Source organism: Electrona antarctica (assembly GCF_951216825.1).
Source record: "Electrona antarctica genome assembly, chromosome: 7".
In the NCBI taxonomy this organism is placed as follows: Eukaryota; Metazoa; Chordata; class Actinopteri; order Myctophiformes; family Myctophidae; genus Electrona; species Electrona antarctica.
The window spans coordinates 29,986,795-30,003,380 of record NC_136812.1 but is presented as its reverse complement, the minus strand read 5'-3'; the positions used below and the strand labels follow the sequence as shown (position 1 = coordinate 30,003,380).

Sequence of the window (16,586 nt, the reverse complement as noted above, 5' to 3'; positions counted from 1 at the left end):
ATAACGTCAAACTCACCAACATTGCAGCTGTACGGAGGAGGAGAGGGCAGAGGTAACTAAACAGTTTGTTTGTTTGTTTGTTTGTTTGTTTGTTTGTGGGACAACCCCAACCGCACATGAAGCCACATAGTCGGAGTTATGGGCAGTCCCCGGAACGGATGCCACATCCTCAACATTAGACAGCATGAGCAATGCTGGTCAGATTACACAGCTGCTGGAGAAGATAGACAGCATGGTGGCATGCAAACACAAATAACTTCTATAGCACTCAGATCTACCAGGTGTGTCTTTTTCTTCAATGCCCTCAATACCATGACTAAAACAAAGTGAGCGACACCCACAGCCACAATACTAGAGGGGGAGTGAGAACAATGATCTGGTACCACCCACCTTTAAAACAGACATGGGTAAATTCTTCTCCTACACAAGTGTGGAACGGGCCACCCTGGGCAAGCCCTACGCTGCGGAAGTATCACCCAAGGAAATTACGTTGATGCTTTACAAATCAGTTTACATTCTCCGCAAATGAAAGTGTTGTGATTGGTCGGGAAAATATCGTATCCGGGGAAATACATCTGACGGATGTTCCGGAGGATACATCCGCCGATAGCTTCTCTGCCTTATGTTGTGACCAGGCTTTTCTTTTCGCAGATAAGACCGAGGCTAGGAACGGGCTGACCCCTTCCCTCAAAAAAATGCAGATCACTGGCCACCTTTAAAACAGGCTTGAAAATCCACCTTTCAGTAGGCCAAAGGGAGAGGATATGATCACATCTCTCTTAGACAGGAGATCACCCCCGCCCCCCTCCCCCCCTCTTTTACACCCTCCTTCTTTTTTCCACTCTGTAAAATAGTGTTTTATATTTTGTGATGATATGAATACATAGGACCCGAATGGAAACAAGAACGCAAGGGCTTTTTTTGGTCCTATCCTTTCAAGTCAAAGTGTTTGCCTGTACTCTGTTTGCATTTCTGTCTAATAAAGTATTCAATCAATCAATCAATCAATCAATCAAAGGTGGCGGAGGACCTGGTCAGAGAGATTCAGAGGGACTTGGAGGAGAGTAGACACATGAGGAGCAGGAGATGGGGGAGATTTGATAAGGGGCATAAGGACTCTTTGAGGAAGATAGACTGATCCATCCAAGAGCACGGGGGAGGCATCAGGAAGATCGACCATTGAACGAGTGAATATGAGAGACAAATGAGGGAGGAGAGGGATGCAGAGAAGAAAGGAGAGTTGGAAGGAGAGCTGAGAAGGGAGTCTGAGGGAAGGCAGGAGATGGAGAGAAAGCTGGAGAGGTTATAGAGCAAAGAGAGAGAATGAGATGAGAGGAAAGAGAGACACATGCATGCACGCACGCGCACACACACACACACACACACACACACACACACACACACACACACAATGGCCACTTTAAGGGTAGTGCGAACTGCGAATGGTGCCGTCGCACCGGGCCTCGCGCCTTGCGAGGCCTCGCGGGGGCAGCGTCCCCCCTCCCTTTTTAATAGGCTTATAAATGTTAACAATCACTTTCCATCTCAGACCTAATATCTATAGTTTAGTTTTGCTTACATGTTGATATATTTCACATTTAGTAGTAGGCCTACTCGCTGACAATGTGTCGTTCGCAGTGCATCCATTTCCAATAACACCCAATGCCTGCCTGAATGTGTGAATCACTTACCTTGTGCTTGCTGCTCGTTTTCAGAAGAATTAATCCAAGGTTTGTCATATTATGGTTTAAAGTAGGCATAAATTTAGCTGGTCAGTTAGTGTGTGCAGAAGCAGCACTGCTCTGCACTCTGCAGCCTCTGCTGATTAAATTGAGCATCTGGCAAGATAATTAGTTATTTGGCAACACCTGTGTGAAATACCAATAGTATAATTTATAAAAGGCTTTCATATAGCCTACTCTTATAGGCTACATTTCGGGGTGTTCATTTCAATTAGTTATACTTGCAAATTGAAGGCCAAAATAAACATGAATTAATTAATTCATTAATTAATGTTCGCACAGGACCTCGCCGACACACACACACACACACACACACACACACACACACACGGGACATGGACGAGGTGAGAGCCATAGGAAGCAAAGGTCAGAGTGGAAGCAGAGAGAAATCTGATGAATAATGTTCTCCTGCCTGAGAGAGAGTTGAAGAGACAACTGGAGGAAAAGAACAGAGAGATGACAATACTGAGACAAACATTAGAGCCACAGACGTTATTCAGTGCTGGAGGAGGTGTATCACGTTCACATTCACATTCACATTCACAACTCACTGGACAAAAGCCTGCAGTTACTGGGAAAACCGCCATGAGGAAGTGAAGGGGAGTGCTTGTGGCAGAATGGAGAAATCACCAACTATACTACTATCAACTATATCTGCCAGAAATATGGGAGGGGATGGGGAGGAAAGCCTCGCCCGTAGGGCTACAGTTCAGTACCTATAGGCTATATGACTGTTTTAAGGCATATTGAATAGGACTGAACACTGCAGTACTGTATATTTCCCAGAAATCCACGCAGTATCGGACCGCTAGGTGGTACTATTAGATAACCCAGTCTACTCTGTACAAGAAAGAAAAATGTTATTTTTGCTGATTTCTTTTACCCCTAGATGGCGCCATGGACCTTCAAATTGCCAAGCTCCAAAACAAAGAGGAGAGTGCAGGGTGTTGAAAGCATGCTGTCCTCGAATTAAATGCAATTTACAGTGGTTCAAACGAAACAGTTCCCGGGGGTCCCATGCTAATTGATGGATAGTTCATGTTCACCAATATTTAAAAAATGTATAATCATAGGCCTAGATAATAATTTGATCAGAGTCACTCACTGTTATAGTAGGCTATTCTGGACCAAATTACATGCAGACTATCAGACCAAATCATGTCCAACAATATAATCGTATTAAAAAATAAAAAGTAAAAATGAACACAATTGAATCTAAAACGGGTTCCGTAGCCTATTATAATGCATCAAGTTGGCAGTCCTTGAAATAAAAAGGGTGAAAATCACATGGTCGAATATAGCCAAACTGCTTGCAACCTGTCAAAAGGTCTAAGAGACTTTTTAAATAAAATATATCAATAGGCCTACTGTCTCTCTCATCATTACGATCATTACTCAAGGCTGGAATGTCCATTCTACGTTGGCAGGTCTTTTATGAAAGTCTTGGTAGCTTACAAAAACAAACACACTTTATGCAATGTGCAATGGTGTTCCACTTACCGGGTGTAGGCTATAAGGTTTCGTTTTCTAGGCAAGGGAAGGGTACATCATTAAAGACTTTGTTGACGTTGTTATATTAGCTTTTTGAGATCCAATCCAACTGGTGCGCCCAGTTAGGGAAAAAGAACAGGGATTTGGGCTTTAAATTGATGCAAGTTACAACATAAGTGGCGTATTTTCTCATTCCCATTTTTCTGGTGACAGAATATTGGGAAAACATCATTATATAACGTTCCCCTTTCCTATCACATACACATTTCGACGTGTAGCTAAATAGACCTACAGCTAAGGAAATACCGTATACGTCTAATGGTGCATGGCGTTTCATTTAAGATGTGAACGGAGTTGTCGTAACTCTGCTCTGAGCCTACCTAAATACATGCACCTGCATGCACGTAACGTAACGTTCATTTGCTGACTGTGAACAGAGTCCAATTTCGTCGAGGTTATTGTTTATTGTATATGTATTGTTTATTAAGAATCCCGATTACCGTATAGTAACCTCAACAGGTTATCTTGGCATTTAGCCATATAGGCCTACTGGCATAGGCTTTTTAACAACAGATCCCACATTTATAATAATATTAATATTATAATTATAATTACTATAATTGAAACAACACGACAGTCACCCAGAATATTGAAATGTTTAATTATTTACGGTATTTCTTTTTTCATTTATTTATTTATTATTTTGATGGATATTTGAAAGCTATATGCAAATTCAAATATCGTATCGTGTGCCTATGTATAGGCCATATGCCTAATATATGGCTAAATATAGGCTAATGGTACGTTGGATTTCACGCCAGCTATTAGTGTGAAATAAGATGGTATCCTAATGAATATATACGGTAATAGAAGGTAGAGGATTTGAATTAGTTATCGTTCAACAGTGTCGACAGTGTCTCTGGTTCCGTTTTCCGTTTGTCACTCGTTATAACGTTACTCGTAACATTTTCTATAAATAGGCCTAACTTGAATTGCATTTAAACCTCATCAAACTTATTGTTTTATATTTTGTAGGTAGTCTATAGGCTACCCCACCAACACCTTTCTTGCTTATACAATATAATATCAGTGTTGATGCGAAATGTTCGCCAAAGCATTGTGAACTCATGCGTGCGTGAAAATGGAATGGTAATGTATTTAGTTCAATGTGTATACACGCTCATGTAGAAATAAATTAACAAACGATTTTATTGCGTGGAACATTGGCGTTAGTGTAGCACACATACCAGACTGAAAAGTTCACTCATAGCACAGGTTGTGTATTATTTTGATTTTAAGTTGATTTGGCCATTGCTAAGGCCCCACATGGCAAACTATCAACAAACGCAATGCTCCTTTAATGTTTCGTTACTTACACCATGTTAAGCCTATATGTTATTAATTCACCCTGGCTGCATGAGTGCACCATGTCAGTGTGTCTCTGACAGATTTGTGGAACACTTTTCAGGCTAAATGAGCGTCACAAGTCAATAATAAAACATATTAGCCTTTAGTATAGGCTTTAATATAGCCTACACTGCAGTATAGCCAGGCCTACTTCTAACCCACCACCACTATAGGCTATAGACTACTAGTACTAATAATAAACAACTACAATAATAATAATAATAATAAAACGTTTCTGCTTTTCTTTAAAATAACATTTATTTCCAGCAAGGTCAATGTGACATCACAGCTTGCAACATTTGAAGAGCAATTGACTTGATTCAGCACTTTACAAATGCCACAAAAATATTGCAGCTGATTAACAATGACAAAAATGAAAGATACAAGGCCTATAGTATTTCATATCAAATGCGATATAGTCTATACAGTTGAAGACGAACTGGAAAATAAGTGAAAAATAAAATAAAACTAAAACGAAATAAGACTTATAAGAGAAACGGATGGTAATTACACGTCATTAGTTAAACCTTTACAACAACTCATTTCACTATAACATCAGTAAAGTAGCCTACATGTCATAATTCACAGCCTATATGGACGTGTGTTCTTAACAATATAGGCTACATGGTGTTCATGTCTCGCCCAACTGCAAACTTTAAGCAATGTTTTATCTAAAACTTTCTGGCAAAACTTTAGTATTATTAATGTTGCACGATTAAATACTGTATCTGAAGTATGAATTCTAAAATTAAAATGGTCAAAACGAAAATATCGTCGTTATGGTGTGTTTTACAAGCTTGTGTTACATATTAGAAACGGATCATCCAATTGTCAATTAGTGTGTGTGGCACAAGTGACAAGTTAAAACGAAGTTTAGGCCTATAATTTAGCAAGATGATATATTATAGGCTAATTATCAACAATTCTATACAGATTCTTAAATGATGGCCTAATAAGTGAGTTTCTCGCCTTCTCCGGCAAGGCGACTATAATAAGCCAGATAATAAGCCTATATTTACAGCATAGGTCATAGCCAAAACACATCACAGACGCTCTCCAGAACATTCAACACTTTTGGCTAGAAATACAATGTTCATTCTTTATGGGAATGTATCGCCTGCATCAGTCGCAGTCCAGGTTCGGGGGTTAAAAACCACCTCACTGCTTGTCAGGCGTGTTGTTGACCAAAGGGCCGTATAAGCCGTTGACATAGCCTTGCTCCTTGTGTAAGAGTGTCCTGTCCCTTATGAGGTCACTGAAGGCATAGTCCATTGGTGGCCTGAAGCCTAGAGTTGGCATCAACCCGGCGGTGGAGTATGGCGTCATGAAAGCCAGTCCCCGGCTGTGAGCCGAGTAGGCCAGACGCAACGGGTTGAGTCCTAGGTGGGTACTAAGTGGGTACGCACTGGGGTCGGTGGCGAAGTGCGGGGCGTTGGGCTGAAGGGGAGAGAACGCAGAGCGGTTGCTGAGCGTCATGGCTCCTGGCAACATCGGCCTCGTGGGCGCGGTAGTGGAGGTGGTGATGGGAGATGGATGTGCGCTCTGGAGCATCCGTTCAGCCGTCCACGTCTCCTCCGGATTGGCCTTGCTGTGAGTGTGGCTTCCTGCGCTGTTGTTGAGAATCTGCTCGATGGCTTGAACCACATCCTTCCCGCAGCCCTGCAGGACCAGCTCCAAGACGCTCCGCTTGTGGCTGGGGAACACCCGGGTGAGGATGTCGATGGCGTTCATGTGCCTGGAGGCCGCGGATGAAGGGGACGGGTCCTGCTCGTCTTTGTCGGTCTCAGAACCGGAGTCTGAACCCAGTGGACTGACAGAGCCCGGGGTCTCCTCGCCGTCTTTCAGGGGTTTGGAAACGGGAGAATTGACGAATGACTCGCCGTCTCCGTTTTCTGAGCCAGAGCCACCGTGTCGCACATCTGGAGAGGAGATCCCTGGTGCCGAATCGCTGTCGGTAGATACCGATTTTCCCTGCATGTGCTGAGGGGTGCTGGATCCAGGCATGTGGCTCTTCAAGGCGAACAGTTCGTACTTCTGAAGACTTGAATCTGTAACACAAGCAATTGCGAGTGTCACTATAGCTTGCAACAATATTTTTTTTATACTACGATTTAGCATCATATGGATTGTAGAATAAAATAAAAATAGCATTCTCAATAAGAATCCGAATTTGTCACTGAACTGTTGTGCGTAAAGGAAATGTTTCCATTACGCACATATTCAATATTAGGCTGCCGCGCTAATTCAACTATTTTTACGTTCATAAATATCAACCTATAACCTATAGCCTATACTCGTATACATTCTCACAGACACATGCATATAGCCTTTCTATAGTCTAATTTAGTTTAGACATGCAGTAGCATGGGTGTGTACCTACACTCACCTGAGTTACTCTCGCTGCTGAGAGAGCCAAACACCTCGTAGTTCTGACGCGGAGGGATGATGCCATTAGCGGCAGCCAGGGCCAGCCCCTCGGCGGTCCCGTAGAGGAGTTGCAGCTCCCGGGCTTCGTTCTCCTCCTGCGCCTGCTGCCTCCTCAGCGCCACCTGTGCGGCCATGACGCGCTGCCTCTCGGCGATCAAGGTGCACTTGGCGCACATGCAGTCCTTCCAGCGACAGTAGCGTTTGTGTCCCTTTAGAGCGGACACCACGCCGTGATTCCTGCAGCGAGCACACTTTGGGGTGCGTGGGTACTTTTCTGTGGCCCGCAATAGCAGCGGAGGCCCCCGCAGCAGGCTGCTGGCCAAAGACAGGCTAGACACAGGGATTGATATTCCTGCTGCCGCCGCCGCCGCCGCTGCTGCTGCTACCCCGGGATGATGGTGCTGGTGGGATGCCGATGAGGCTGCATGCTCCGGTCTCAGATCCATGCCCACTTTTCTCGACGATTAACTTCAATTTAGCCGTAAACGAAGTAATGACCTGTGGTAAAGTGTGGTTGCCTATTTCTTGGCGGCTATATGACACAGCCTAGTTTTATCTAATGTAGAGACGTTCGCTGGGCAGTTCCCCACATCTCTGGCCAAAAAGTGAAATTAGGAGTCTCCCTTATTAACGAAAATACAGGAAAACCGAAGTTATAGATCTGTTAGAAAGTTACACCTATACACCGTCTCTAATCTCAGTGAAGTGACGGCTTCAAAGCGCCATTTGAAGGAGTTACAGTCGAATTAAAATCCAAGGCGCAGTGAGAGAGAAGTGCCTTCATGCCTCTGCTTAAAGTTATATTCTCAAGGAGGAGCCGAGGTTGTTACTCGCTGCAGCGTGAGACACTAACTTCCTCAAGAGATTGTCAGTAGATACAGATCTCTCTCCCTCTCTCTATTGTTGCTCCTACGTTTTCATTAGACAAATTTAACAACAATGTGGCGTCTGTCATTGGCCAAAGGGGGAAGGGGCAATCTGATTGGCTTGCCTGTTTTTTCCCCCCCTCAACTGTGTCCACCTTGGTTCTTTTTCAAAATATCAAGTTTAGAATCTCAAGGAGAATTCTGGACAGCTCAAATTGAAGCCTGTATTCATATATTTTTTAATAGGTTATAGATTTCGACCGCAAATGATATGGTAGTTATATTAATTGGGTGGACTAATGGGCCTAAATGTAAGTCATGATGACATTAAAAATATTTAATGCCATGCTGGGTCAATTGCGAAAAAGTCTTAAGCTAATAAAAACACAAACCATACTTGTGAGTAGCAAGTAAACTACAGACATCTCAATCCTTGAGTAATATTATTTGTGCAATTTAATGCATCCCTGCAGTTCCAATGCAGTTTTTTTCCTATGTGAAAAATACACATAGCTTAATATAGGCCAATAATTTCGTTTTTTATTTCCATCGAGCTATAAGGTAAGTATAATTTAATATTGTTGATTTTCAGTGGTGGAATGTAAATTCGTCTAAAATAGTGATGTGATATTGTTGACTGCGCCGATTATCAAAACAGATTTAGTCAATGTGAGGTCTAAAAAGAGACCTTAATATGCCTATTATATCCTTGTTTTTGATCTGTGAATAATAAAACATATTATTGATTTGATTAACTATACAGTATAGCTAATTTTGACGTTTTTTTTGGCAATATTATTATTATTTTCCATTATTTTCACACCTGGAGAGTCAACACGGGGACAACGTGGCTAGATAGAATGTGTTCTGACATCGCTGACAGTCTCTTTGAATGTGTTCATTTTCTACAGTGTATTGACTATTATGCGAGTTGTATAGCTATATGTTAAAATGAATGAAAACTATTCTTCGCACGTTTGTTTCACATATTATTTTCATGAATATGTTAACAAGATAGCCTAATGTTTCCTTCTCACTCACTTTTCTGTCTCATTACGAAAAGAAGAAAACAATGTTCTCAATGTTCTGCATCATTTTACAATGACCATGTTTATTAACAATTCGCCCGTGTATCTGTTGTTATCTATGTAACAAACATGGACAGTCGTAGGCTATAGCCTATACAGTCAGTGCTAATTGATGTGATTATCATTACATATTTCAGAATATACATAATTCGTGTAAAATGTGTCGCCTGTAAATAAATCGTATACAGGAGTATAGATAATTGACTCAAATGGAGTTTAGCAGGAAACAGTTTGATCTGTCCTCAGCCGTTTCTCCGTTCAGCATCGCTCGCATCTTCAACTCTGTTGTGCAATATTCAATTTTAATTTTGCAACATTAGAAATCGTATATATTATTTGTATGATGAGTTCAAGAGAAAAGCACAGGATTTTCGTTAATAATATGACAAACTGGCCAGATATAGCCTCGTCCTATATAAATCATGATGGGTGCACATAGAATAACATGCCTACCTTGTCCCGAATTAAGAAGTAGGCTAAATGTAAATGTAGGGCTATTATCCTACTGTGGTGAATGATGACTGAGATGGTGGTCCACTAAAAGCTAGAAGTTTGTGAAGCATGTGCTATTCAAGAATCTATTGTCGCATATACATACATGCAGGTAATTAGGTGAAATGCCGTATAGATAGTGGTCCACATTAAAAGTTAAAAAAGGTTTGTGAAACATGCTTCGCGCAGCTATTTATTTTGAGATGAAACAGTTATAGACATTTCGGAGGCCGCATATCCTTGGAAGCCTATATAAAAAGACCTTATAATAACCGTTGTGCAACTTCACAGCCGGTGCGCCTCTGGCCGCTTAGCGTCCTGCAGTATGCAGCCCGTCAGCTCTTCTCTCCTCCCAATAGCCTCATTGTTTACCTTCTGAATCACTGTAAGCAAATGCCATCTGTTTCCCTCACCGCTGTCATCTGCACCTTAATTGCCTAACCAACGTGCTAATATTTTTTTCCTGTACAGCACTTTGTAAACCCTGAGTTTTGAAACGTGCGCTATATAAATAAAGTGGATTGGATTTGATAATAGAGACTATATTATTATAGGCTACATCCTTTTTGACTTTCACAGAGCACGGAAATATGTGTATAGCCTAGATATAAATGTTGAACGAAAAGAAAAACGCAGGGCCGCAGCATGGAAGTTACACGAAGTGTAGCCTGCAGCTTTAAGCGTGTAAAAGGTGCTACCATATTGACTTGTATGCTGCAGTGCCACCTCATCGCGCACGCTGCACAGGTTCACATGCACAAACACGCTATAAGGCGGGCAGGTGCAAAACATATCCCAACACTCCTATGCAACAATGTACAACTTAATGTCATATCGCATCCTGTATCAGTTGTATAATTGATTTGTTTGTATAACTTTGTTGACGTCAAGTGAGCCTATATCGAAGAGTAAGGTTAAGGCTTAATAAGGCAGAGCTGTCTGCTCTCTGGCCCAATTAAAATGGCACCTGCATGCGGAATTAAGACAGACAGACTGTGTACTTAATACAAATTCAACATTCTTTTAACACTTCATTAAGCCTATATGAAATAAAACCTATAGTGCTTTCATTTCTTTCGGAAGGCTGCAGACGCCTGTTTTAACACCCTTTTTGAACCTAAACAAAGACTTTGCATTACTCGACATATGTAGCAGCATGTTTCCGCTGCTCTGCACCCTGGTGAGGCATTCTGGCGACCTCGCTCGCCGCTGCTGCCCGCCCTGCAGCACGGCAGGGCCCGGGTCGCCTCCCGAGGACTCCCGCTGCAAGCTCGAGTCCATTCAACATAGTAGAGGTTAGAGTAGCAGTTATACAAGGGGCTGTGAAAAAAGAAATGCTTGAGGTTTGGGGGGGAAAGCAGCACGCATTTATACGCATGAGTCGCTTGACGTAGGCTATACTCACGAAGCTATTAGGCTGTTAACCCGCAGTTCACGGGCCCCATAGCGACAGGGAAAAGAATAATGTTTAGTGCATTCCTTAACGATAGTGGATGCCTGGATAGCCCTAAACAGTATAGGCCTAAATAGGCTACATGCATAAAAACAAGTCGATCTGTCGCCAAGCTTTTATTCTATTCAAAATGCTGCTCCGCAACTGAATCAATCCTCCCAAAGATTAGAATTAGATTGATTGCATAAGTTAATTTATTTTAAGACAATGTTTTAGTTTGAGAAGTAATAGGCCTATAACACGATGGAGCGCGCACGAAAAAAACCCAAAACAAAAAACACTGCTTTGAGCGTGTCAAGTGATGATGTGAGTGTGACAAATATAACTTATTCTGCCTGGCGCCTATATCGAAGCGCAAGCCAATGTCAAAGACTCGTCGGCCCAGAGTATACTGACTGGATGTGTTGCTCCTTGACAAACACTTGAGCTCGAGAGGCAGAATGAGAGGCCTCTCCACCCTCACTCTTCACCCGCTAACACTCATTTCCAGATGGGGGACAAGTTAACACCATATGAATATTTCAAGGGCTCTTCCATATACCATGTACTGCCAAGGGCCCCAATAGGCCAGTCAATCTAAGCTAAAAAGGGGCGTGACCTAAAATAAATTGAAATAGTAATCGTTCAATGTTTTTGATGATGCTTTAGGGTCATCCAAATAAAATGTGTTGTATTGAAAAATTGTGGATCATAAATTCAGGGGTTGAAAGTTGGGGTAGCCTACCATTAAAAACCATTGGCAAAAACTTCAAATGTTAACTATGCTTTAAGCAGCATGTGATGTGTCAAACTAGGGGTTATTCATGATTCTGAATCCATTACAAGCATTAGTTTTGCACACAAAAAAACACTAATTGGGCTAAATTCGGCTATGCACTTGCCCAAATGTGATGACCTCATCACATTAATGACGCCATGGGTATAGCCGAAGGAGTGTTTTTCGTGCAAAACTATTCTTGACACGTCACATGCTTGGCCTACTTGAAGCATAATTAAAATTTGATTTTTTTTCTTATATATAGGTTTGTATGGTACCCAAACTTTCAACGCCTGAATTTTATACACAATTTTTCAATACGACAATTTAATATGTTATTTGGATGACCATAAGGATCATAAAAAACATTGAACGATTATTGCAACTTCTCTTTATGGGTCAAACCTTATATTGACTATAGCCTACAACGTGTCATCTCGCTCTCACACATCATATATATATATATATATATATATATATATATATATATATATATATATATATATATATATATATATATATATATATATATACACACACACCCACACACACCAGCCAATTAAAATGCTGTTTCCAGCTATGTCCGTCCACATCTGCCCCCTTTTACAAACGAATGGCGCAGAAAATAAGGAAGCTCATGAATAGGTGCTCATTGAGATCACAGATGGAGTGTGGGTTTTTGCCTAGAAATTTGAGAAACACCATTGTCCCCAATCAAAACTCAATGCGTTTGCCTACAATACTGCAGCCTTTGAGCTCGGCCGCTTCAATTGGCCTTGTTTTTGAAACTTGAAGTGTTGAGCACAAAGAGCGGCCTCCTAGATGTCAGTACGGTAATAATACCGCCTCGGCTCTGGGTGCTGCTGGACGGCGCAAGAAAAAGAAAAAGAACACAATTATGAACCAATAAGTACTCTCCTTCACGTCGCACGCCACTGCGCCCATTCAAGTCCCGCGTTTGGTCCCATTTAATTCTTTATTCCGTGCCTTGATAATCCCACAGGTTTTGTGGACTTTTCTATAGGGCTAAAAAAAAATCAAGAGCGAGAGAAAGAGAGAGAGACGAAGTGATAGACATCATGATAACTAATGGGTTCTGAAGACTCTAAATGAGTCCCCGACGATAATTCCTGTCCTGGTACACGAATTGATTGAAAGTCTATTTAAAATGAATTAACACTAAATAAAGGAAATCGCCAATAGTAGGCCCATAACATGTATTTGTTCTGCATTTAGAACTTAACGTATACAAACGTCTTATATAATAAACGAAGTATATAGCGGATAGCCTAGCCTGCAATTACTGTCGACACTCGATAACTGAACGCATGGGGGGGGGGTTATACAGGGGGTGCCACATATTTGTGATCTCTCAACGCTCAGCTAAGTGGTAAGTTTATAGCTTATCAAGCTTCATGGCATGCTCTAAAAAAATAACAGAATAAGAAATATATGCCACAGTACTACAGTAGCCTATATTGTGTGCAAGTTCACACAGCTATGTATGTAATGGGGATGAAAATAACACAAACTTGACAATAAACGACAATTTAAACAGTTGCAGCGGCTATAATGGGTACATGTCACTATTGCTGCCAAAGTTTAATCAATTAAGTGACACATGCATGGCTACACTTATTTCTACAGGAAACAAAAACATAGGTCTACCAAATCAAGAACGCAATCTAAATAAATCGATTAATGACCAATAATTGCCTAGCGGCTAGGCAATTATTGGTCATTAATCGATATAGGCGAGGTAGAAGGTTAGGCCCTAGGCCCTAGCCTATAGCTACCTCGCCTATATTGTTTGGCTCCCGATGTCATTGTAAATGCACCGGTGCCGAGTGTAGAATGAGGTTAATAGTGGGCGATAAAAACGAAACCATCTTATTTATGTCTGTCGGTGTTTAAAAGGCTAATTGAATTCACCATAGATAGGCCTATTGATAACATAACGTAATAAATAAGTGCATTTGCTAAACCAAAACACCATTATGGGCAATATACAGTAGCCATATAGGCTATTGCAATGGCTATTGAAGAATTTATTGTCGCATGTGATAAGCGAAATGCAGTATAGCCTACTGCTACAACATACAATGATGCTACAGAAAAACTAAAAATCTGCACTCGTGTGAAGTGAGGGCCACAGCGAGGGCAGTATTTATAGCCAGATGACGTTTTATACTGCATTTAAGGTCCATTGACTTGGCTGGTAAAACAATACATCATATAGGCTACTAAACAAACATTAAAATCCATATCTCAGCCTGCAAAAAATTACATATAACTGCACTAAACAAACAAAGTCCATAGACTTGGCTGTGAACGGGGAATTTATAATTAGGCTCACAATAAACATTAAAAATCAGTGAAGTGAGGGGCGCTAATATATTAAAGTCTATAACTCATGTTGATTAGTGATGTAAATTACACATTATAATGTAAAATTTCCCTTCATTGTCAATGCGTTTACAAAACAAACATTGAACTAAAGACAAACATTAAACCTGTGTATATAGGAGGGGCAAGCGCCCTTCAAAAGTCCATAGATCTGGCTGGCCTATGACGTAATTTCGGAAAGCCATGCATTGGAGGGGATAAAAATAAACCGGTTTCCAAATCCAGAGAGAAAAAAATGAATATAGCAATATGCAGAATAAATGGTTGCAATTAGGCATACAGCATAAAAGTGCAACAGGCTTGCCATTTAGCTGCAGAAATACACATGTACCAGCATATACAGAAAGGAACACTGGCAGCAAATCAGTAACAATAGCCGAGAGAGAGAGAGAGAGAGAGAGAGAGAGAGAGAGAGAGAGGGAGAGAGAGAGATGATAACCCCTTTTGTGCCCAACCAACAGTTTAAGCTGCATAGATTCTGTTTCTTTGGGCCTCGTCAATGAGCGCCAGCCCAGCGCCTCTGAGAAAGTAAACTTTCCGTGACCCTCCAGGTTGGCCTATAGTCTGGGATGCGGGGGAGATTGGCGGACTCTCAGAAAGCCGTGATGCTATGGGACCAGAGTTGGGTCCTCTTCATACTTCAAAAGGAAAGACGGCAGATCACTTGTCAGGAATTTTTGTCCCCTCACTAAGGGCCCTGCATTCTTGACCTCTGTGGAACTGGTTAAACATCATGGAGCGCTTTTCCTCTTTTGTCATCTGAGAATCAAGACAGCAACCTGATGTTACCACAAGTGAATCTGTGTCAGTGGAAGCCAGGATAAAGCAAATTATCTCTATCTATCTCGCGCACACAGCTCAGTTGAGATACTCAGGGGACACACTGATTGAGACATCAACCGACATTTGGCCCTGTGCTGTGATGGCCTATAGTCAGAACAACTGATAATTACATTATAGGCATTAATACCCAATGGAAAGAAAAATAAATGTACCTTTGTAAAAAATAAATTAGTTAAATATTGGCTAGATTAGGCTACAGTAGCCTAACCTAGTCCCTGTAACATGAAACAATATAATCGAGTGAGCATTGGCCCCACGAAACTTTAATGATCTAGCGAGCCTATATAGCCCACAGTCAGCTAACATTCAGCTAGTCTCAACAAAGGAGTTTGTTGTTTGCTCCAAGTTCATGTTGTTCGATACAGTAGGCATGTCCTTGAGTCTAAATAACGCAATGCATTGACCAATAGACATGCTGAGGATTGCTGCCTGTTACACAATTGTCAAGCTACATTTCATCAGTCAGTCAACACCTGGTGACTTTTCCTCACTTCCAAGTTAAAAAAGACAAATGACAAGTCAGGTCACGTAGAGTAATATCATTATATCCGATAGGCATTTCCGACCACATCACCGTCACGAGCTGCAGCGGAACAAACGAACATGCCTCTGTGAATTAGTCGAAGGACTGCGTGATTGAAACTGTAATCTCACACTTCAGAGGAACTGCTCCCTGAGGAAGACACACACTGACAAGCAAGCAATGATGCACCTGTCTCTTCCTCAACACACTCTGCTTCATGCACTTCAATAGGCCCACTACGCCTACCTGACTGACGGTTTGACCTCTCCCTGGCCCCGAGTCCTGTTAGCACAGTCATGGTTTTCAAACATTTTCTTGTACAAAGACCCAAATTGAAACGGGCCTATTTGGACGCAGAACTGCATCTGAAAAGATATAGCACCACTGCCTCCAGGGACCCCCCATAAGAGGGATTTAAACTAAGAGGGCTTTAAACTAAATGACCCCCCCCACACACACACACACAAACACATTTTTCCCCAAAATGCATAAGTAGATATAACAAAGTAAAATAGGGCTTTGTGTTTAAACCGTTTTAGCCATGCTGTAACCTTTTCCATTTATTTAAAATGCATTTTTATTAAAATTAAATAGCCTATTCTGTTGCAGCCCAACAGATAGGTGGGTCATATAGACATCTCCAGAACGTATTTTATTTTTTGTTAAATCAAATAAGTGATTAAATGAATGACAGTTTATCATAGTTTCTCCCCGTCTCCAGTTGTTGTCTGGCCTCCAGAGGAAGTGTAACTGACTGAACACATTAGGTAGACTCATTCCTTGCGTGAGAACCAGTCAGCCACAGGAACGCTGATGAATACACACAACTGCTGCATTGGATGGACACGCTGATACAACATGACACACACGTCTGCAGAAGCATGCTATAGCTATATATAAACGGTGGCACAATATTAAACAATACAGAAGACCGGATTTGATGAATATTCACACTGCGAGTCATGACATAATTATCAGTTTCACAGGCAAGGATTTAGCCTAAAGCCTGCTGAATCCCCCTTAGAAGATGGTCTAGCTCAAATAGTTTTTCTTTTATAGACATAACACATGAATTAAAATAGCCCCATCCT

General features: G+C 41.4%; 1 protein-coding gene across 1 annotated transcript; it reads right to left on the bottom strand.

Moving 5' to 3' along the window:
* Positions 1 to 5,798: 5,798 nt before the first annotated feature.
* dmrta2 (DMRT-like family A2) lies at positions 5,799 to 7,513 on the bottom strand (the record flags this gene model as incomplete). Its single annotated transcript, XM_079505198.1, has 2 exons — positions 5,799 to 6,681; positions 7,017 to 7,513. The coding sequence occupies 2 exons, from the start codon at positions 7,511 to 7,513 to the stop codon at positions 5,799 to 5,801; spliced, it is 1,380 nt and encodes a 459-aa protein (XP_079361324.1).
* Positions 7,514 to 16,586: the final 9,073 nt, after the last annotated feature.